This window comes from Oncorhynchus mykiss, chromosome 12 (genome assembly GCF_013265735.2).
Source record: "Oncorhynchus mykiss isolate Arlee chromosome 12, USDA_OmykA_1.1, whole genome shotgun sequence".
Lineage (NCBI taxonomy): Eukaryota > Metazoa > Chordata > Actinopteri > Salmoniformes > Salmonidae > Oncorhynchus > Oncorhynchus mykiss.
This window is the reverse complement of record NC_048576.1, coordinates 41247601-41272062: the sequence shown is the minus strand read 5'-3', so window position 1 is coordinate 41272062 and position 24462 is coordinate 41247601. Positions and strand designations below refer to the sequence as shown.

Sequence of the window (24462 nt, the reverse complement as noted above, 5' to 3'; positions counted from 1 at the left end):
TAGCATAAACTACACAGTCCAACCTACTCCCAGGTATAGGATAGCATAAACTACACAGTCCAACCGACTCACAGGCATAGGATTCACATTCCAACCCACTCCCAGGCATAGGATAGCATAAACTACACATTCCAACCCACTCCCAGGCATAGTATAGCATAGGCTACACAGTCCAACCCACTCCCAGGTATAGGATAGCATAGACTACACAGTCCAACCCACTCCCAGGTATAGGATAGCATAAACTACACAGTCCAACCCACTCCCAGGTATAGGATAGCATAAACTACACATTCCAACCCACTCCCAAGCATAGGATACACATTCCAACCCACTCTCATTCATAGGATACACATTCCAACCCACTCTCATTCATAGGATACACATTCCAACCCACTCCCAGGCATAGGATAGCATAAACTACACATTCCAACCCACTCCCAGGCATAGGATAGCATAGACTACACATTCCAACCCAATCCCAGGCATAGGATAGCATAACCTACACATTCCAACCCACTCCCACGCATAGGATAGCATAGACTACACAGTCCAACCCACTCCCAGGTATAGGATAGCATAAACTACACAGTCCAACCCACTCCCAGGTATAGGATAGCATAAACTACACAGTCCAACCTACTCCCAGGTATAGGATAGCATAAACTACACAGTCCAACCGACTCACAGGCATAGGATTCACATTCCAACCCACTCTCATTCATAGGATACACATTCCAACCCACTCCCAGGCATAGGATACACATTCCAACCCACTCCCAGGCATAGGATACACATTCCAACCCACTCCCAGGCATAGGATACACATTACAACCCACTCCCAGGCATAGGATACACATTCCAACCCTCTCCCATTCATAGGATACACATTCCAACCCACTCCCAGGCATAGGATAGCATAAACTACACAGTCCAACCCACTCTCATTCATAGGATACACATTCCAACCCACTCTCATTCATAGAATACACATTCCAACCCACTCCCAGGTATAGGATAGCATAAACTACACATTCCAACCCACTCCCAGGCATAGGATAGCATGGACTACACAGTCCAACCCACTCCCAGGTATAGGATAGCATAAACTACACAGTCCAACCCACTCCCAGGTATAGGATAGCATAAACTACACAGTCCAACCTACTCCCAGGTATAGGATAGCATAAACTACACAGTCCAACCTACTCCCAGGTATAGGATAGCATAAACTACACAGTCCAACCGACTCACAGGCATAGGATTCACATTCCAACCCACTCCCAGGCATAGGATAGCATAAACTACACATTCCAACCCACTCCCAGGCATAGTATAGCATAGGCTACACAGTCCAACCCACTCCCAGGTATAGGATAGCATAGACTACACAGTCCAACCCACTCCCAGGTATAGGATAGCATAAACTACACAGTCCAACCCACTCCCAGGTATAGGATAGCATAAACTACACATTCCAACCCACTCCCAAGCATAGGATACACATTCCAACCCACTCTCATTCATAGGATACACATTCCAACCCACTCTCATTCATAGGATACACATTCCAACCCACTCCCAGGCATAGGATAGCATAAACTACACATTCCAACCCACTCCCAGGCATAGGATAGCATAGACTACACATTCCAACCCAATCCCAGGCATAGGATAGCATAACCTACACATTCCAACCCACTCCCACGCATAGGATAGGATAGACTACACAGTCCAACCCACTCCCAGGTATAGGATAGCATAAACTACACAGTCCAACCCACTCCCAGGTATAGGATAGCATAAACTACACAGTCCAACCTACTCCCAGGTATAGGATAGCATAAACTACACAGTCCAACCGACTCACAGGCATAGGATTCACATTCCAACCCACTCCCAGGCATAGGATAGCATAAACTACACATTCCAACCCACTCCCAGGCATAGTATAGCATAGACTACACAGTCCAACCCACTCCCAGGTATAGGATAGCATAAACTACACAGTCCAACCCACTCCCAGGTATAGGATAGCATAAACTACACAGTCCAACCCACTCCCAGGTATAGGATAGCATAAACTACACAGTCCAACCCACTCCCAGGTATAGGATAGCATAAACTACACATTCCAACCCACTCCCAAGCATAGGATACACATTCCAACCCACTCTCATTCATAGGATACACATTCCAACCCACTCTCATTCATAGGATACACATTCCAACCCACTCCCAGGCATAGGATAGCATAAACTACACATTCCAACCCACTCCCAGGCATAGGATAGCATAGACTACACATTCCAACCCAATCCCAGGCATAGGATAGCATAACCTACACATTCCAACCCACTCCCACGCATAGGATAGCATAGACTACACAGTCCAACCCACTCCCAGGTATAGGATAGCATAAACTACACAGTCCAACCCACTCCCAGGTATAGGATAGCATAAACTACACAGTCCAACCTACTCCCAGGTATAGGATAGCATAAACTACACAGTCCAACCGACTCACAGGCATAGGATTCACATTCCAACCCACTCTCATTCATAGGATACACATTCCAACCCACTCCCAGGCATAGGATACACATTCCAACCCACTCCCAGGCATAGGATACACATTCCAACCCACTCCCAGGCATAGGATACACATTCCAACCCACTCCCAGGCATAGGATACACATTCCAACCCTCTCCCATTCATAGGATACACATTCCAACCCACTCCCAGGCATAGGATAGCATAAACTACACAGTCCAACCCACTCTCATTCATAGGATACACATTCCAACCCACTCTCATTCATAGAATACACATTCCAACCCACTCCCAGGTATAGGATAGCATAAACTACACATTCCAACCCACTCCCAGGCATAGGATAGCATGGACTACACAGTCCAACCCACTCCCAGGTATAGGATAGCATAAACTACACAGTCCAACCCACTCCCAGGTATAGGATAGCATAAACTACACAGTCCAACCTACTCCCAGGTATAGGATAGCATAAACTACACAGTCCAACCTACTCCCAGGTATAGGATAGCATAAACTACACAGTCCAACCGACTCACAGGCATAGGATTCACATTCCAACCCACTCCCAGGCATAGGATAGCATAAACTACACATTCCAACCCACTCCCAGGCATAGTATAGCATAGGCTACACAGTCCAACCCACTCCCAGGTATAGGATAGCATAGACTACACAGTCCAACCCACTCCCAGGTATAGGATAGCATAAACTACACAGTCCAACCCACTCCCAGGTATAGGATAGCATAAACTACACATTCCAACCCACTCCCAAGCATAGGATACACATTCCAACCCACTCTCATTCATAGGATACACATTCCAACCCACTCTCATTCATAGGATACACATTCCAACCCACTCCCAGGCATAGGATAGCATAAACTACACATTCCAACCCACTCCCAGGCATAGGATAGCATAGACTACACATTCCAACCCAATCCCAGGCATAGGATAGCATAACCTACACATTCCAACCCACTCCCACGCATAGGATAGGATAGACTACACAGTCCAACCCACTCCCAGGTATAGGATAGCATAAACTACACAGTCCAACCCACTCCCAGGTATAGGATAGCATAAACTACACAGTCCAACCTACTCCCAGGTATAGGATAGCATAAACTACACAGTCCAACCGACTCACAGGCATAGGATTCACATTCCAACCCACTCCCAGGCATAGGATAGCATAAACTACACATTCCAACCCACTCCCAGGCATAGTATAGCATAGACTACACAGTCCAACCCACTCCCAGGTATAGGATAGCATAAACTACACAGTCCAACCCACTCCCAGGTATAGGATAGCATAAACTACACAGTCCAACCCACTCCCAGGTATAGGATAGCATAAACTACACAGTCCAACCCACTCCCAGGTATAGGATAGCATAAACTACACAGTCCAACCCACTCCCAGGTATAGGATAGCATAAACTACACATTCCATCCGACTCACAGGCATAGGATTCACATTCCAACCCACTCTCATTCATAGGATACACATTCCAACCCACTCCCAAGCATAGGATACACATTCCAACCCACTCCCAGGCATAGGATACACATTCCAACCCACTCCCAGGCATAGGATACACATTCCAACCCACTCCCAGGCATAGGATACACATTCCAACCCACTCCCATTCATAGGATACACATTCCAACCCACTCCCAGGCATAGGATAGCATAAACTACACAGTCCAACCCACTCTCATTCATAGGATACACATTCCAACCCACTCTCATTCATAGGATACACATTCCAACCCACTCCCAGGCATAGGATAGCATAAACTACACATTCCAACCCACTCCCAGGCATAGGATAGCATAAACTACACATTCCAACCCACTCCCACGCATAGGATAGCATAGACTACACAGTCCAACCCACTCCCAGGTATAGGATAGCATAAACTACACAGTCCAACCCACTCCCAGGTATAGGATAGCATAAACTACACAGTCCAACCTACTCCCAGGTATAGGATAGCATAAACTACACAGTCCAACCGACTCACAGGCATAGGATTCACATTCCAACCCACTCCCAGACATAGGATAGCATAAACTACACATTCCAACCCACTCCCAGGCATAGTATAGCATAGACTACGCAGTCCAACCCACTCCCAGGTATAGGATAGCATAGACTACACAGTCCAACCCACTCCCAGGTATAGGATAGCATAAACTACACAGTCCAACCCACTCCCAGGTATAGGATAGCATAAACTACACAGTCCATCCCACTCCCAGGTATAGGATAGCATAAACTACACAGTCCAACCCACTCCCAGGTATAGGATAGCATAAACTACACAGTCCAACCCACTCCCAGGTATAGGATAGCATAAACTACACATTCCAACCGACTCACAGGCATAGGATTCACATTCCAACCCACTCTCATTCATAGGATACACATTCCAACCCACTCCCAGGCATAGGATACACATTCCAACCCACTCCCAGGCATAGGATACACATTCCAACCCACTCCCAGGCATAGGATACACATTCCAACCCACTCCCATTCATAGGATACACATTCCAACGCACTCCCAGGCATAGGATAGCATAAACTACACAGTCCAACCCACTCTCATTCATAGGATACACATTCCAACCCACTCTCATTCATAGGATACACATTCCAACCCACTCTCATTCATAGGATACACATTCCAACCCACTCCCAGGCATAGGATAGCATAAACTACACATTCCAACCCACTCCCACGCATAGGATAGCATAGACTACACAGTCCAACCCACTCCCAGGTATAGGATAGCATAAACTACACAGTCCAACCCACTCCCAGGTATAGGATAGCATAAACTACACAGTCCAACCTACTCCCAGGTATAGGATAGCATAAACTACACAGTCCAACCGACTCACAGGCATAGGATTCACATTCCAACCCACTCCCAGGCATAGGATAGCATAAACTACACATTCCAACCCACTCCCAGGCATAGTATAGCATAGACTACACAGTCCAACCCACTCCCAGGTATAGGATAGCATAGACTACACAGTCCAACCCACTCCCAGGTATAGGATAGCATAAACTACACAGTCCAACCCACTCCCAGGTATAGGATAGCATAAACTACACAGTCCAACTCACTCCCAGGTATAGGATAGCATAAACTACACATTCCAACCGACTCACAGGCATAGGATTCACATTCCAACCTACTCTCATTCATAGGATTCACATTCCAACCCACTCTCATTCATAGGATACACATTCCAACCCACTCCCAGGCATAGGATACACATTCCAACCCACTCCCAGGCATAGGATACACATTCCAACCCACTCCCAGGCATAGGATAGCATAAACTACACAGTCCAACCCACTCTCATTCATAGGATACACATTCCAACCCACTCCCAGGCATAGGATACACATTCCAACCCACTCCCAGGCATAGGATAGCATAAACTACACAGTCAACCCACTCACAGGCATAGGATTCACATTCCAACCCAGTCCCAGGTATAGGATAGCATAAGCTACACATTCCAACCCACTCACAGTAGCATGCGCATATTTATTTAACCTTTATTTAACTAGGCAAGTCAGTTGAGAATAAATTCTTATTTGCAATGACGGCCCACCCGGCCAAACCCCAGACATATCGGGTGGTGTAGGAAAGCACGCACGCTTAACACATTGGGGTGCACACACTTTGAGATCCTATTGTAGGTTCTATACCCACCTGTACACACTCATTCATCTTCATTTTAGGAGGGTTTGTTTTCTCTATCGGAGCATGGCCATGCTGCTAGCTGGATTTTAAAGCACAACCACAGCTCACTATGGAGAAGCACCATTGATATGTCCACCTGGTGTCTGTCCCTCCACCCACTCCTCTGCACGCCTTTGACAGAGACACAGATGAGGTACCAAGTGCTCCCCAGCCAGCCACTGCCTGGCTGCATGACAGTTCACCCCTCTTTCCTCCTTATTGATGCTCAGCTTGCTCCCTCATATTCAGACCAGCCCCTTTGACCTTTCCTCCCTGCTACACTGGCCTGTTTGTGATTGTTAGAGGGTGTGTTTGCAGGCTTATACTTGTGTAGGAGTTGGGGTGTGTGTGTTCATGTCTGATTGTGTGTGTCTGAATGCAGTTGTGCGTGTCCGGCTTTGTGCGAGTGAGATTGTGTGTTCACGTGGCAGCATGGCTCTGTTAATTTGATAGTGAAGGGGGTCTACAGGAATGGTCCCCTTCCTGAGGATTACAGCAGCCCGTTCAACCCCACTGCACATTCTCCTGGTGTCGAACGGAGACCAAATCCTGTGTGTGCGCGGGGGGGGGGGGGGGTTGCCATGGCAGCAGCGGTTTAGCATACATTAGATATTAGCCCAACATTACAGCAGAGGTGGAGAGGAAGGCAGAGCAGGTTTGTGTTCTCATTCGATGAGAGAGACTGACAGTAAATGTCATTGTTAGGATGGGTCTGCTCGTGTAGATTGATCTTCTTCCCCTAGGGAAGAACACAGTAAGGTTTTATAGCCTTCCCAATCCCACTATGCTCTCTAGCATACAGGCACATTCGGTACACACACACACACCATCTCTTGCTCTCTGCTTAGGACATGTCTGTCCCTTTCTATCTCACTTTTAGCTTCCCCGATAGGCCTACTTCTATATATCAGCTCTTGCTCTGTTTATCTATTTGTTTCTCCTTCTCTCTCTTTCCCTCCCTTCCCTCGGTGACCCTCCTAGACCAGAGCATGGCACTATTTCGGGACTTGCGTCACCCCCTTCCTGTCCTCCATCCTGCCCGCCACGTGCACCGCTTACTAATAATGTTCCGTCCCACTCCTTCCTCTCCGCTGTGGTTATTTGCTTTCCAATACTTTTCTACCCTCCTCAAGGGCGTTGAAATAAAATGAGCTCAGGAGAGGAGTCCTGAATACGAATCGAAAGTTGTTTACCTACTACGCCACAATACTGTAGGCTAATGGCTACACACAAGCATTTTTTTTCTAAATTCAGTCCATTAAAGGGAAATTCCACCACTTTTCAACCCCATTATTTCCAGCACATTACCTGTCTACATACACTGAGTATATAAAACATTAAGAACACCTGCTCTGTCCATGACAGAATGACCCGTTTGAATCCAGGTGAAAGCTTTGATCCCTTATAGATATCACTTGTTGAATCCACTTTAATCAGTGTAGTAGAAGGGGAGGAGACAGGTTAAAGAAGGGGTTTTAAATTAAGCCTTGAGAAAACAGAGACATGGATTGTGTATGTGTTCCATTCAGAGGGTGAATGGGCAAGACAAAATATTTGAGTGCCTTTGAATGGGTTATGGTAGTAGGTGCCAGGGGCCCCCGGTTTGTGTCTAGAACTGCAACCCTGTAGGGTTTTTCACGGTCAACAGTTCCCTGTCTGTATCAAGAATGGTCCACCACCCAAAGGACATCTCCGGTATACTCAGTGTATGTGAAAACAAAGCATTCCTACTTCTTGTAGGAGAATAAGTCCTACCCAATTCGAGGTGACGTGGGGAGTGATAAAATACACTCCCGCTGGATAGAAACTCGTTGCAGGTTTTGAAAATCAGTTTTTCTTACTTTTAATCCTACCTTGTCGTATGGTCACCCTAAAGGTTAGGGACGGCTCTGACTGCATGTGTGGATATGGATGTGGGTACAAAGAGTTAAGTTTTTTTGTGGCCCCCAACCCCATCAAAGTTGCCCGTTTCTGCTCTAGCTGTAGATCAGGTTGCCTCAAGGAACCAAATACCAGCAAGTGTTTTTCCTTCTTGGAAAAGGAGCGGGGGACCGCTTACATTAAAACTCACACGTTAGACCTGACTAAGTTAGTGTCAGTAAATCTTAGGGACCGACCTGAAACATCCCATGGACCAGCACCGGTCCGTGGACCAGATGTTGCGGAACACTGCTGTAGATCACAACAACATGTCCTGCTCACTAGATGAATGACGTCCCAGTCAGAGCAGACTTTCAGCTCTTCAGCCCCATCTAGCTGCAGTCCAGCAAAGTACCACCACTCACTTCTACTCAGCAGCGCTCAGGTGGTTCCCCCTCCAATCTCCTACCCTAATAACCAAAGGGCTTTTCTTCCTTGGCGTCGACGGGAGGATTATTTAATAACAAAACCAATGCGCGTGCAACCGTGGAGCAAAACAGGCAGGGTTGGCTTAGAGTCAAAGGATTGTTGACAACATGTAAACTATTTCCTCTATCTTTATTGAAAACATAAATACATTTGCACAATAAACACTTGTCTCTCAAATACGTTGTTGGTTAGCAAGCTACATTTTAAAATAATTATTCTTATTTTATTTTTACATATTAGCAAAGACATGACAACAAGATACAACGAGCTGAAACGAGCCAGCTACAATTCCCTACATGGCAGCAGCTTGTCAGTGTTGCTAACTATTAGACCGTCCAGAATCATAACACTCATACTTCTGCTCTATCGGTGAGTGAACATAGTTTTCAGGACAATGTCAGCTAACCCGTCTATTGCAAAGGGTGGCGTGTATCCACTGTGTGCCAGTGTTGCCAAAAGCAAGAGAGAATCTTAAGAATATTCTCCTTAATGCCCCTATCGTGGCAGCACGACGTCTCAGTCTACCTCTTACTGAGAGATGGACGTCTCATAGCCTACCTCTTACTGAGAGATGGACGTCTCATAGCCTACCTCTTACTGAGAGATGGACGTCTCATAGCCTACCTCTTACTGAGAGATGGACGTCTCATAGTCTACCTCTTACTGAGAGATGGACGTCTCATAGCCTACCTCTTACTGAGAGATGGACGTCTCATAGCCTACCTCTTACTGAGAGATGGACGTCTCATAGCCTACCTCTTACTGAGAGATGGACGTCTCATAGCCTACCTCTTACTGAGAGATGGACGTCTCATAGTCTACCTCTTACTGAGAGATGGACGTCTCATAGCCTACCTCTTACTGAGAGATGGACGTCTCATAGCCTACCTCTTACTGAGAGATGGACGTCTCATAGTCTACCTCTTACTGAGAGATGGACGTCTCATAGTCTACCTCTTACTGAGAGATGGACGTCTCATAGTCTACCTCTTACTGAGAGATGGACGCCTCATAGTCTACCTCTTACTGAGAGATGGACGTCTCATAGCCTACCTCTTACTGAGAGATGGACGTCTTTTTTGATGCATGTAGCCCTAGATGTCAATTTATCCAACTCAGGTGGAGATGCAGCCAAAAATCTTAGACAAGTGCTACAGTCTTTTTCGTTAATCATGAATTTCCAAAAGCCTCTTTCTTTATTCTACTTGTAATACGTAAAAACGTTACATTTTATGCTTCAGCCTCCGCTCCTCATCGGCTGTAGGGTTGAGGTTAGGGTTAATAACACAAGCAGATTAAGGACATTCTTTCAGCCCTGGTGCTGTGGAACACTTGCCTGGTCCCAGATCTGTTTATGTGGTCTTGCCAACTCCAAGCAATGGGGTGACAATGACTGTAGGGGTTGGCAAGACAGCAGACCTGGGACGAAGAAACTGGAACACCGGGCTGTTCACTCTCCCTTGAGATTCACTATTTTTATTTGTTTGGGATACATCTGTAATGTGCAGTTGGAAGATAGTCTTCAAAGCAGCTCTACTTTGTCTGTGGGTGAATTACTACGCTATTGGTCGTATGAGGTCCACAACTTGTTTTTTCTTCAATGGAATTACAGTGGAAACAGAAGAGAAAGGGAGTTTATTCCTAGGTACAACAGATGGCCAGCCTAAGGTAACTGGGGGTGTGTGTGTGTGTGTGTAACCACCTTTATTGGCCTGGCTGACTTAACGACCTCCTTGGGGAGACAGGGAGACAGGGAGGGAGTGTGTGTGCGTGCTCGCTGTGTGCGTGCTCGCTGTGTGCGTGCTCGCTGTGTGCGTGCTCGCTGTGTGCGTGCTCGCTGTGTGCGTGCTCGCTGTGTGCGTGCTCGCTGTGTGCGTGCTCGCTGTGTGTGTGTGCTCGCTGTGTGTGTGTGCTCGCTGTGTGTGTGTGCTCGCTGTGTGTGTGTGCTCGCTGTGTGTGTGTGCTCGCTGTGTGTGTGTGCTCGCTGTGTGTGTGTGCTCGCTGTGTGTGTGTGTGTGCTCGCTGTGTGTGTGTGTGTGTGCTCGCTGTGTGTGTGTGTGTGCTCGCTGTGTGTGTGTGTGTGTGCTCGCTGTGTGTGTGTGTGTGTGCTCGCTGTGTGTGTGTGTGCTCGCTGTGTGTGTGTGTGCTCGCTGTGTGTGTGTGTGCTCGCTGTGTGTGTGTGTGCTCGCTGTGTGTGTGTGTGTGCTCGCTGTGTGTGTGTGTGCTCGCTGTGTGTGTGTGTGTGCTCGCTGTGTGTGTGTGTGTGCTCGCTGTGTGTGTGTGTGTGCTCGCTGTGTGTGTGTGTGTGCTCGCTGTGTGTGTGTGTGTGCTCGCCGTGTGTGTGTGTGTGTGTGTGCTCGCCGTGTGTGTGTGTGCGCGCTCGCCGTGTGTGCGCGCTCGCCGTGTGTGTGTGTGCGCGCTCGCCGTGTGTGTGTGCGCGCTCGCCGTGTGTGCGCGCGCTCGCCGTGTGTGCGCGCGCTCGCCGTGTGTGCGCGCGCTCGCCGTGTGTGCGCGCGCTCGCTGTGTGTGTGCGCGCTCGCCGTGTGTGTGTGCTCGCCGTGTGTGTGTGCTCGCCGTGTGTGTGTGTGTGCTCGCCGTGTGTGTGCGCGCTCGCCGTGTGTGTGCGCGCTCGCCGTGTGTGTGCGCGCTCGCCGTGTGTGTGCGCGCTCGCCGTGTGTGTGCGCGCTCGCCGTGTGTGTGCGCGCTCGCCGTGTTTGAGCGCGCTCGCCGTGTGTGTGTGTGCTCGCCGTGTGTGTGCGCGCTCGCCGTGTGTGTGTGTGTGTGTGTGCGCGCTCGCCGTGTGTGTGTGTGCGCGCTCTCCGTGTGTGTGTGAGCGCGCTCGCCGTGTGTGTGTGTGCGCGCTCGCCGTGTGTGTGTGTGCGCGCTCTCCGTGTGTGTGTGAGCGCGCTCGCCGTGTGTGTGTGAGCGCGCTCGCCGTGTGTGTGTGAGCGCGCTCGCCGTGTGTGTGTGAGCGCGCTCGCCGTGTGTGTGTGAGCGCGCTCGCCGTGTGTGTGTGAGCGCGCTCGCTGTGTGTGTGCGCTCGCCGTGTGTGTGTGCGCTCGCCGTGTGTGTGTGCGCTCGCCGTGTGTGTGTGCGCTCGCAGTGTGTGTGTGCGCTCGCCGTGTGTGTGTGCGCTCGCCGTGTGTGTGTGCGCTCGCCGTGTGTGTGTGCGCTCGCCGTGTGTGTGCGCTCGCCGTGTGTGTGTGCGCGCTCGCCGTGTGTGTGTGCGCGCGCTCGCCGTGTGTGTGTGCGCGCGCTCGCCGTGTGTGTGTGTGCGCGCGCTCGCCGTGTGTGTGTGTGCGCGCGCTCGCCGTGTGTGTGTGTGCGCGCGCTCGCCGTGTGTGTGTGTGCGCGCGCTCGCCGTGTGTGTGTGCGCGCTCGCCGTGTGTGTGTGCGCGCTCGCCGTGTGTGTGTGCGCGCGCTCGCCGTGTGTGTGTGTGCGCGCGCTCGCCGTGTGTGTGTGTGTGCGCGCTCGCCGTGTGTGTGTGTGCGCGCTCGCTGTGTGTGTGTGCGCTCGCTGTGTGTGTGTGTGCGCTCGCTGTGTGTGTGTGTGCGCTCGCTGTGTGTGTGTGTGTGTGCGCTCGCTCTGTGTGTGTGCGCTCGCTCTGTGTGTGCGCTCGCTCTGTGTGTGTGCGCTCGCTCTGTGTGTGTGCGCTCGCTGTTTGTGTGCGCGCTCGCTGTGTGTGTGCGCTCGCTGTGTGTGTGCGCGCGCTCGCTGTGTGTGTGTGCGCGCGCTCGCTGTGTGTGTGTGCGTGCGCTCGCTGTGTGTGTGTGCGTGCGCTCGCTGTGTGTGTGCGCGCTCGCTGTGTGTGTGTGTGTGTGTGCGCTCGCTGTGTGTGTGTGTGTGCGCTCGCTGTGTGTGTGTGTGTGCGCTCGCTGTGTGTGTGCCCTCGCTGTGTGTGCTCTCGCTGTGTGTGCTCTCGCTGTGTGTGTGCGCTCGCTGTGTGTGTGCGCTCGCTGTGTGTGTGCGCTCGCTGTGTGTGTGTGTGTGCGCTCGCTGTGAGTGTGCGCTCGCTGTGAGTGTGCGCTCGCTGTGTGTGTGCGCGCTCGCTGTGTGTGTGTGCACGCTCACTGTGTGTGTGTGTGCGCGCTCGCTGTGTGCGCGCTCGCTGTGTGTGTGTGCGCGCTCGCTGTGTGTGTGTGCGCGCTCGCTGTGTGTGCGCGCTCGCTGTGTGTGCGCGCTCGCTGTGTGTGTGCTCGCTCGCTGTGTGTGTGTGCTCGCTCGCTGTGTGTATGTGCGCGCTCGCTGTGTGTGTGCACTCGCTGTGTGTGCGCGCTCGCTCGCTGTGTGTGTGAGTGCGCTCGCTGTGTGTGAGTGCGCTCGCTGTGTGTGAGTGCGCTCGCTGTGTGTGAGTGCGCTCGCTGTGTGTGAGTGCGCTCGCTGTGTGTGAGTGCGCTCGCTGTGTGTGAGTGCGCTCGCTGTGTGTGAGTGCGCTCGCTGTGTGTGAGTTCGCTCGCTGTGTGTGTGTGCGCTCGCTGTGTGTGTGTGCGCTCGCTGTGTGTGTGTGCGCTCGCTGTGTGTGTGCGCGCTCGCTGTGTGTGCGCTCACTGTGCGCGCTCGCTGTGTGTGTGCTCGCTCTGTGTGTGTGTGCGCTCACTGTGCGCGCTCGCTGTGTGTGCTCTCGCTGTGTGTGCGCTCGCTGTGTGTGTGCGCTCGCTGTGTGTGTGTGCGCTCGCTGTGAGTGTGCGCTCGCTGTGAGTGTGCGCTCGCTGTGAGTGTGCGCTCGCTGTGTGTGTGTGTGCGCTCGCTGTGTGTGTGTGCGCGCTCGCTGTGTGTGTGTGCGCGCTCGCTGTGTGTGTGTGCGCTCTCGCTGTGTGTGTGTGCGCTCTCGCTGTGTGTGTGTGCTCGCTCGCTGTGTGTGTGCTCGCTCGCTGTGTGTGTGTGCGTTTGCTGTGTGTGCGCTCGCCGTGTGTGTGTGTGCGCGCGCTCGCCGTGTGTGTGTGCGCGCTCGCCGTGTGTGTGTGCGCGCTCGCCGTGTGTGTGTGTGCGCGCGCTCGCCGTGTGTGTGTGTGTGCGCGCTCGCCGTGTGTGTGTGTGCGCGCTCGCTGTGTGTGTGTGCGCTCGCTGTGTGTGTGTGTGCGCTCGCTGTGTGTGTGTGTGCGCTCGCTGTGTGTGTGTGTGTGTGCGCTCGCTCTGTGTGTGTGCGCTCGCTCTGTGTGTGCGCTCGCTCTGTGTGTGTGCGCTCGCTCTGTGTGTGTGCGCTCGCTGTTTGTGTGCGCGCTCGCTGTGTGTGTGCGCTCGCTGTGTGTGTGCGCGCGCTCGCTGTGTGTGTGTGCGCGCGCTCGCTGTGTGTGTGTGCGTGCGCTCGCTGTGTGTGTGCTCGCTGTGTGTGTGCGCGCTCGCTGTGTGTGTGTGTGTGTGTGCGCTCGCTGTGTGTGTGTGTGTGCGCTCGCTGTGTGTGTGTGTGTGCGCTCGCTGTGTGTGTGCCCTCGCTGTGTGTGCTCTCGCTGTGTGTGCTCTCGCTGTGTGTGTGCGCTCGCTGTGTGTGTGCGCTCGCTGTGTGTGTGCGCTCGCTGTGTGTGTGTGTGTGTGTGTGTGTGTGTGTGCGCTCGCTGTGAGTGTGCGCTCGCTGTGAGTGTGCGCTCGCTGTGTGTGTGCGCGCTCGCTGTGTGTGTGTGCACGCTCACTGTGTGTGTGTGTGCGCGCTCGCTGTGTGCGCGCTCGCTGTGTGTGTGTGCGCGCTCGCTGTGTGTGTGTGCGCGCTCGCTGTGTGTGCGCGCTCGCTGTGTGTGCGCGCTCGCTGTGTGTGTGCTCGCTCGCTGTGTGTGTGTGCTCGCTCGCTGTGTGTATGTGCGCGCTCGCTGTGTGTGTGCACTCGCTGTGTGTGCGCGCTCGCTCGCTGTGTGTGTGAGTGCGCTCGCTGTGTGTGAGTGCGCTCGCTGTGTGTGAGTGCGCTCGCTGTGTGTGAGTGCGCTCGCTGTGTGTGAGTGCGCTCGCTGTGTGTGAGTGCGCTCGCTGTGTGTGAGTGCGCTCGCTGTGTGTGAGTGCGCTCGCTGTGTGTGAGTTCGCTCGCTGTGTGTGTGTGCGCTCGCTGTGTGTGTGTGCGCTCGCTGTGTGTGTGTGCGCTCGCTGTGTGTGTGCGCGCTCGCTGTGTGTGCGCTCACTGTGCGCGCTCGCTGTGTGTGTGCTCGCTCTGTGTGTGTGTGCGCTCACTGTGCGCGCTCGCTGTGTGTGCTCTCGCTGTGTGTGCGCTCGCTGTGTGTGTGCGCTCGCTGTGTGTGTGTGCGCTCGCTGTGAGTGTGCGCTCGCTGTGAGTGTGCGCTCGCTGTGAGTGTGCGCTCGCTGTGAGTGTGCGCTCGCTGTGTGTGTGTGCGCGCTCGCTGTGTGTGTGTGCGCGCTCGCTGTGTGTGTGTGCGCTCTCGCTGTGTGTGTGTGCGCTCTCGCTGTGTGTGTGTGCTCGCTCGCTGTGTGTGTGCTCGCTCGCTGTGTGTGTGTGCGTTTGCTGTGTGTGCGCCCGCTGTGTGTGTGTGTGCGCTCGCTGTGTGTGCGCGCTCGCTGTGTGTGTGCGCGCTCGCTGTGTGTGCGCGCTCGCTGTGTGTGCGCGCTCGCTGTGTGTGCGCGCTCGCTGTGTGTGCGCGCTCGCTCTGTGTGCGCGCTCGCTCTGTGTGCGCGCTCGCTCTGTGTGTGCGCTCGCTGTGTGCGCTCGCTGTGTGTGCGCTCGCTGTGTGCGCTCGCTGTGTGTGCGCTCGCTGTGTGCGCGCTCGCTGTGTGTGTGTGCGCTCGCTGTGTGTGTGTGCGCGCTCGCTGTGTGTGTGCGCGCTCGCTGTGTGAGTGTGCGCGCTCGCTGTGTGAGTGTGCGCGCTCGCTGTGTGTGTGATTGTGTGTGTGCGCGCTCGCTGTGTGTGTGTGTGCGCGCTCGCTGTGAGTGTGTGTGTGTGCGCTCGCTGTGTGTGTGTGTGTGTGTGTGTGTGTGTGTGTGCGCTCACTGTGTGTGTGTGCGCTCACTGTGTGTGTGTGCGCTCACTGTGTGTGTGTGTGCGCTCACTGTGTGTGTAGCTCACTGTGCGTGTGTGTGCGCTCACTGTGTGTGTGTGTGTGTGTGTGTGTGCGCTCACTGTGTGTGCGTGCGTAGCTCACTGTGTGTGTGTGTTGCACACTGTGTGTGTGTGTGTGTGCGTAGCTCACTGTGTGTGTGTTGCTCACTGTGTGTGTGTGTTGCTCACTGTGTGTGTGTGTTGCTCACTGTGTGGGTGTGGGCTCACTGTGTGTGTCACAAGACAATGGAGGCTGTGCTATGACTCTCCCCCACATGCATCATACTGGGCTTATTCTATGCAGGATGCCCTTAATCCTGTTGTGATTTTCCACATCCATTGTTAGTGCTGGGCGCTTTGGCTGTTCTCTAGCCTTAATAATAATAATAATAATAATAATAATAATAATAATAATAATAATAATGATAATAATAGAGACAGAGACTCTAGCCTTGGTTGGTGTTTTGCCCTTTTATGTTTTGGCTTTGTCTGTTTAGCCGTTTACGGCTCATAAAAATATACTGTACACTACCAGCACGATTTACAGCATGTATGGAACAGGATAACAACATCCTCCAACATCAGGGTCAGCTCCCTACCCGGATCAGTTGTCAGTCCTCGTTCCAATTAGTGGTGTTGTGGTATGTGTCAGGGTCAGTGGGTAGAGGTGGCTGGCTGAGTGCAGTATTAGAGTCAGTGTCATAATGCAGCAAGCTGCTTGCTGCTCCCAGGGTCTCTCCCTCTCTGCTTCCTCTGTATCTTGGTCTTTCCCTCCATTCTCTCTGTCTACTTTCTCCTCCTCCTCTGTCTGATTTGAGATGCAAGCAGCCCCATCTCCAGACCTGCATTGAAGCTGACAGTTTGAGGTCAGCCCCTCATACATATACACCCCCGGGGGGGGGGGGGGGGGGGGGGGGGGGGGGGGGTGTTTGTGAGAGAGAACATTTTCATGGTGTGTGTGTGTGAGGTCAAGCGGTGGCGGGGGAGGGGGTGTGTTTCTCTTTCCCAGATAAAGCTGTGTGCCTACCTTCAGTTTCCAGAGACAGGATCAGCAGTTTGGTGTGGGTTGCTGGAGGAGGGTTGACAGTGTGGTTTTATGGTACCAGGCAGTGTGGTACCAGGCAGCATGCCAAGACATTGTACGGACTGTTTGTACGTTCTTTCCCCACGTACAAAAAGGCTCTTGGAAGTCAAACATAGAAGGCCGGTCGGGTAAATGGTTGTTCTTTGTGGTTTCATTCCTCCATTTAGGCATCATCATCATGGTAGTTAGTTCGTGCTTCAAAGAGTGGTGAAAGGGTTAGAAGTGGCCTACTGTGTCAGGAGCATTTCTGAAGATAGATCAGTTTAATCACATGATTATCTGAACACGAATTGGCTGTTACATGAGGACCAATGCTGTGTGGGTGAAAGCTTGAGTTGCATCAAGTTATGTCAGTGTTATAACTGCTATGTAGGTTTCATAGTAGACCACACATGACCTGTCATCCGCATTATCCACTCCTCCTCATGCGAGGTGTAAAGTATATATTCCACACTAGACTCAAGCCTCATGTAAGGTTTACCAAGGTTAATTGGATTTATTCCTTCTGAAGTCTCTGCTTTGCATACAGATGACTCATCACCACTGGCTACAGTCTGTCCACCCTGTTAATATCATCACCACTGGCTACAGTCTGTCCACCCTGTTAATATCATCACCACTGGCTACAGTCTGTCCACCCTGTTAATATCATCACCACTGGCAACAGTCTGTCCACCCTGTTAATATCATTACCACTGGCTACAGTCCCTCCACCCTGTTAATATCATCACCACTGGCTACAGTCTGTCCACCCTGTTAATACCATCACCACTGGCTACAGTCCCTCCACCCTGTTAATACCATCACCAGTATGATTCCCAGAGTTTATGGCCAAAGTCAATCGCAGCTCTATCATGTGGTTCTCAGTTCCAAAGGTGTGTCTCAAAAGGCACCCTATTCCCTATATAGTACAGCACTTTTCAAAGGTAGGTCACTACATAGGAAATGGGGTGCATCCTATGTGAGACTGTTGGCAGCTACAGTGGCAGTTAATGCTGCCACTTTTCAGGTCAGCCGGTCTGACTGTTGCGTTAATACATAGGAATTGTAGGTTCCATCAACTCTGGCCCCACAGCCTTTGATTATAGTTCAATCTCGCCTCACACCTATAGGCTCTATTCTCAAGTCCTTATTATCAGAGAGGCAAATGATGTGAGAGGCCAGAACGTTTCTTTGATGGCTCAATGGCTAAATCACATTGACATTCTCCCTCTGTGAAAGTGCTACTTTGCCTCCGCACATAATAACATTGACGTTACTCCCATTGAAGGTGCTATTTGGCCTTTGCACACACAGTATCCAGCTGACACACACACACACACACACACACACACACACAAAAACCTGTTTGGTCTCCTTATGGCTGCATCTATGTATAAAATATGGTGTGAGCACACACACCAGCACAATCCTCCTTTCAAGTGAATGTGTGACAGGCTATGTTACACTGTCCGCATGTCTTTCACACACTCTGTGTGTGTGTGTTCCATCCTCAGTGCCAACTAATGGTTTATGGCATCTCGTCTAATTGAAATGATACATCCATTAACATGTTCTGGTCAAAGTGCCAGACTCCAAGGTGTCATATAACACACGTTCTGTTCTATTCTCGTGGGGACCTAAAATACATTGCCATTCAATCTCCTATTTTTCCCAAACCCAAAACCTAACCCTTATCACTTACTGTAACCCCAGCCCCTAAGCTTAAAATACCCTTTGGGCCTCCCGGGTGGCGCAGTGGTTAAGGGCGCTGTACTGCAGCGCCAGCTGTGCCATCAGAGACTCTGGGTTTGCGCCCAGGCTCTGTCGTAACCGGCCGTGACCGGGAGGTCCGTGGGGCGACGCACAATTGGCCTAGTGTCGTGCGGGTTAGGGAGGGCTTGGCCGGTAGGGATATCCTTCTCTCATCGCGCACCAGCGACTCCTCTGGCGGGCCGGGCGCAGTGCGCGCTAACCAAGGTTGCCAGGTGCACGGTGTTTCCTCCAACACATTGGTGCGGCTGGCTTCCGGGTTGGATGCGCGCTGTGTTAAGAAGCAGTGCGGCTTGGTTGGGTTGTGTATCGGAGGACGCATGACTTTCAACCTTCGTCTCTCCCAAGCCCGTACGGGAGTGGTAGCGATGAGACAAGATAGTAGCTACTAAACAATTGGATACTACGAAAGGGGTAAAATTCAAACAAAACAAAACAAACAACAAAAAAATTTGGACGATTTAAGGTCCCCACAAGGACAACCAACACACACCTTTGAACTTGTGGCTTCCATATTGAGTTGACAATACATGACCATATATATCAGTGTTTTTATCTTGAGAGTTGGCTGGGAGGACTGGTGAGGTTTGTGGTTTTTGTTGAGGCGGGTTCTGTGTTTTCTATATAGTGTTTTTCCTGACGCAGTAAGAGCATCTGAAAGTCTCTCTTGTTCTCTCTCCCTCTTTTGAAACAGGAATTTAGCCTAATGTGTGAGCAGATTTGGTTTTAAAGCAATTGTTGCTGTTTTCATGTGTTTCTTAGAAAGTATGATATTGAGCCAATAAACTGGATTGAAATTCAAATTCCCTCTCACTCCTTCCCCCCCGCCCCTCCCTTCCTCTCGCTCTCCTCTAGGGGCCTGAGGCCTGGGCGTCACCCAGAGGAGGATGACATAGTGCCTGAGCTGGCCCGCCTGGTCTACCCCCGAGAAAGACCTGACTGGGAGGAGACCATCAGCGCCATGGTGAGATGAGACCACTGGCAGAGACGCGTGTACACACACACACACACACGTACATATATGCACACTAACATTCAGAAGAACAAGAATAGACTGACGAGTTTCAGAAGAAAGTTCTTTGTTTCTGGCCAGTTTGAGTCTGTAATCGAACCCACAAAATTCTGATGCTCCAGATACTCAACTGGTCTAAAGAAGGCCAGTTGTATTGCTTCTTTAATCAACACAACCGTTTTCAGCTGGGCTAACATAATTGCAAAAGGGTTTTCTAATGATCATTTAGCCTTTTAAAATGATTAACTTGGATTAGCTAACACAGCGTGCCATTGGAACACAGGAGTGATGGTTGCTGATAATGGGCCTCTGTAGATATTCCAGAAAAAATCTGTCGTTTCCAGCTACAATAGTCATTAACAATGTCTACGATGTCTACACTGTATTTCTGATAATTTTGATGTTATTTTAAATGGACAAAAAAAGTGCTTTTCTTTCAAAAACAAGGACATTTCTAAGTGACCCCAAAAGTTTGAACGGTAGTGTACATGTAATAATTGTAGTATCAAATCTCAATGCATGTAGAATTGTGAGAGTCACAATGCGTATCGTGAGGTCCCAGTTGTGAGAGAGAGAGACACACACACACACACACACAGCATCCCAGCTTAGAGAGACCCCAACAGTGTCTGTGCTAATCAAACATTCAGTACTTAGACAACAAGGCTCCTCTTTGATTGGGGCTCGTTGGCTCCCTGACACCGTTTTATCTCAGTCTCCTTTAATGAACTGATTGTCTTATCTGTTAGGGAAATGTCTTGATGTCAAACTGAAATGATGCATCAACATCCAAGCCTCAGCTCCCAATTGTGAAATGATGATGATGCCTCTCATGTTCATCAATAATGTAACTTTAGAAGTAGTGGGGATGTATCAGAACCTAATCTATTGTACATTATTTATGTACACTGAACAAAAATATAAAAGCAAAGTGAGCTGAAATAAGAGCCCAGAAATGTTCCATGTGCACATAAAGCTTATTTAGCTCAAATGTTGTGCACAAATTAGTTTTCATCCCTGTTAGTGAGCATTTTTCCATTGCCAAAATAATCTATCCACCTGACAGGTGTGGCATATCAATAACCATGCTCTTTAATCAGATCATTACACAGGTACACCTTGTGCTGGGAACAATAAAAGGCCAGTCTAAAATGTGTGGTTTTGTTACACAACACAATGCCACAGATGCCTCAAGTTTTGAAGAAGCATGCAATTGCCATTCTCACTGCAGGAATGTCCACCAGAGCTGATGCCAAAGAATTTAATGTTAATTTCTCAACCATAATCCGCCCCCAACGTTGATTTAGATAATTTTGCCAGCACGTCCCGCCGGCATTACAACCGCAGACCACGTGTGACCACACCAGCCCGAAACCTCCTCATCCGGTTTCTTCACCTGCGGGATTGTCTAAGACCAGCCTCCCGGAATGGCTGAAACTGAGGAGTATTTCTGTCTGTTATTAAGACTTTTTTGTGGGGGGGGGGGGGAACTAACTAACTAACTGACTGACTGACTGACTGGCTGGGCCTGGCTCCCCAGTGGGTGGGCCTATGCCCATTAATGTGAAATCCATAGATTACAGCCTAATTTATTTGTTTTAATTGACTGATTTCCTTACATGAACTAACTCACTGAAATCATAGAAATTGTTGCGTTTATATTTTTGTTCAGTATATGTAGGCTAAACTTAAGAAGAATTGTAATGAGGACATTGTAGTGTTTAAACAAACCACTTAAATCAGATTCAATATTCATCTAGTTATTATAAGATAGATATGAATCAATTAATGTAACCCCTCTCATATATAATTCAAGTTATCCCATCTTTTAGTAAAAATCTATATTTCCAATACGCCAAAGTCTCCGTTAGTGATATGATATCTTAACTCATTAATTTGCTGAAATCATTCATTATTTCAATTCCATCCAAGCTGAAGTATTTTTTTTTCTCACACTAACTGAGCTGCATTCAGCAACATGCTAGCTGAAATGAGGCCATCTCCATGGTAACATGACAGTTGGCTGCCACCATGCTCACTTTGGAACCACAAACATTCAATACAGTGGCAGAGAGACACAGTTAGTGTCCCAAATTGCACCCTATTCCCTATATAGGGTATGGGGTGCAAGATGGCACACAGACACAGCCGTATCTCTACCGCTAATGAATGTTGATCAGTTTTGAAACATTGGCATGTCTACTGTTCTTTGTTATAGTTTGTATTTTGTTAGAATTGAAGGGGCCAATACTTGTGAATAGTTAGCGGTCACAGTGGGTAGCAGTATGCCGAAATGGCAGTAGCGGACATACGTGTCAGACAGTGGTTGTTGTGCGGTATTTCAGAGGATGAAAAGATCAATAAGTCTGCCAAGTTCTCGACGCGTCATAACGGTTGACCGAATGCACATTGGTCCGGTCGTTACTGCAAAAGACAATGCGTTATCACTGGCTTACTTAAATGCAAATAGGCCTAGAATGAAAAAATGTACATGCTGCTTGTGACTAGGCAAATTTACTAGTTGTTAATCGAGAAATACTGTATATTTGAATAACGCCTAAATGTGAAAGTGCAATACATAACCAAAATACTTCACATTCAGCGTCACTTAATGCGACGTAGACTACTGTGCATAATATCTACCAACTCAAGTGTTCAGGGAGTTCCTTTATTTGGCCTGCCTTGAAGAGACCTTGCCTTTAAGACACAGTTGAATATTTTATAGGTACAACTTCTGGGAATGTTTTGGCTCGACTTCATAAGCCTTTCTTGTCTCTCCCCTAGGGGAAGAAATGAAGTGGTTGCTACCAGTGTTTCCCTGCTCCTAGTAGCTCTTACGAGACTGGTTTTCACTGTATTTACTTTAGCAGAAACATTTTCGATGCCAAACAGCAATAACAATGGAGTCGGCTAAAGCAGAAAGAACAGAAAGGGACTGGCACACAGGCTAAACTGATATATACAGTGGGGAGAACAAGTATTTGATACACTGCCGATTTTGCAGGTTTTCCTACTTACAAAGCATGTAGAGGTCTGTAATTTTTATCATAGGTACACTTCAACTGTGAGAGACGGAATCTAAAACAAAAATCCAGAAAATCGTATGATGTTTGATTTTTAAGCAATGAATGTGCATTTTATTGCATGACATTAGTATTTGATACACCAGAAAAGCGGAACTTAATATTTGGTACAGAAACCTTTGTTTGCAATTACAGAGATCATACGTTTCCTGTAGTTCTTGACCAGGTTTGCACACACTGCAGCAGGGACTTTGGCCCACTCCTCCATACAGACCTTCTCCAGATCCTTCAGGTTTCAGGGCTGTCGCTGGGCAATACGGACTTTCAGCTTCCTCCAAAGATTTTCTATTGGGTTCAGGTCTGGAGACTGGCTAGGCCACTCCAGGACCATGAGCTGCTTCTTACGGAGCCACTCCTTAGTTGCCCTGGCTGTGTGTTTCGGGTCGTTGTCATTCTAGCCACGACCCATCATCAATGCTCTTACTGAGGGAAGGAGGTTGTTGGCCAAGATCTCGCAATACATGGCCCCATCCATCCTCCCCTCAATACGGTGCAGTTGTCCTGTCCCCTTTGCAGAAAAGCATCCCCAAATAATGATTTTTCCACCTCCATGCTTCACGGTTGGGCTGGTGTTCTTGGGGTTGTACTCATCCTTCTTCTTCCTCCAAACACGGCGAGTGAAGTTTAGACCAAAAAGCTCTATTTTTGTCTCATCAGACCACATGACCTTCTCCCATTCCTCCTCTGGATCATCCAGATGGTCATTGGCAAACTTCAGACGGGCCTGGACATGCGCTGGCTTGAGCAGGGGGACCTTGCGTGCGCTGCAGGATTTTAATCCATGACGGCGTAGTGTGTTACTAATAATTTTCTTTGAGACTGTGGTCCCAGCTCTCTTCAGGTCATTGACCAGGTCCTGTCGTGTAGTTCCGGGCTGATCCCTCACCTACCTCATGATCATTGATGCCCCACAAGGTGAGATCTTGCATGGAGCCCCAGACCGAGGGTGATTGACCGTCATCTTGAACTTCTTCCATTTTCTAATAATTGCGCCAACAGTTGTTGCCTTCTCACCAAGCTGCTTGCCTATTGTCCTGTAGCCCATCCCAGCCTTGTGCAGGTCTACAATTTTATCCCTGATGTCCTTACACAGCTCTCTGGTCTTGGCCATTGTGGAGAGGTTGGAGTCTGTTTGATTGAGTGTGTGGACAGGTGTCTTTTATACACGTAACGAGTTCAAACAGGTGCAATTAATACAGGTAATGAGTGGAGAACAGGAGGGCTTCTTAAAGAAAAACTAACAGGTCTGTGAGAGCTGGAATTCTTACTGGTTGGTAGGTGATCAAATACTTATGTCATGCAATAAAATGAAAATTAATTACTTAAAAATTATACAATGTGATTTTCTGGATTTTTGTTTTAGATTCCGTCTCTCACAGTTGAAGTGTACCTATGATACAAATAACAGACCTCTACATGCTTAATAAGGAGGAAAACCTGCAAAATCGGCAGTGTATCAAATACTTGCTCTCTCCACTGTATTCCCATTCACAGCTAGTGCAGGCCTGACAGGATGCTCTTTGTACCCCGGCCCACCTGGCTCCTGTCTCTCTGACCTCATTGGGAATGCTTTTCTGCATATCACCTTCACTGTCTTTGGCTGCAGCCAGCTAGAAAGAGACCAAACTTCCCCACATTCTCATCCTGTCCTCCCTCTCTCTTGCTCTCTCTCTCTCCCTCATTCTTTACTTTCCTTACTATCTCTCGCTCGTTCTTTAGCATCTCTGGATCGACTTCTTTCTCTCTGTTAACTTAGTGTTGCTCTCATCCCTTCCCTGGCGGTCAGTGTTGACACAGGATTATATGATTTAATGTCGTCAAATGCATTTTAACCTCCCTCTGTCATAGATTAGCCTCTGTCATGGGTTC

General features: G+C 49.7%; 1 protein-coding gene across 4 annotated transcripts in view; it reads left to right on the top strand.

The window, feature by feature from the left end:
* Window positions 1-24462, top strand: part of arhgap32b (Rho GTPase activating protein 32b) — a 233855-nt gene that overhangs the window by 91948 nt on the left and 117445 nt on the right. For all 4 annotated transcript variants that reach the window (XM_021623785.2, XM_021623784.2, XM_021623782.2 and 1 more), the window contains one exon: window positions 19354-19462. In XM_021623785.2, coding sequence (XP_021479460.2) covers window positions 19354-19462 — 109 coding nt within the window. The remainder of the gene's footprint in view (window positions 1-19353; window positions 19463-24462) is intronic.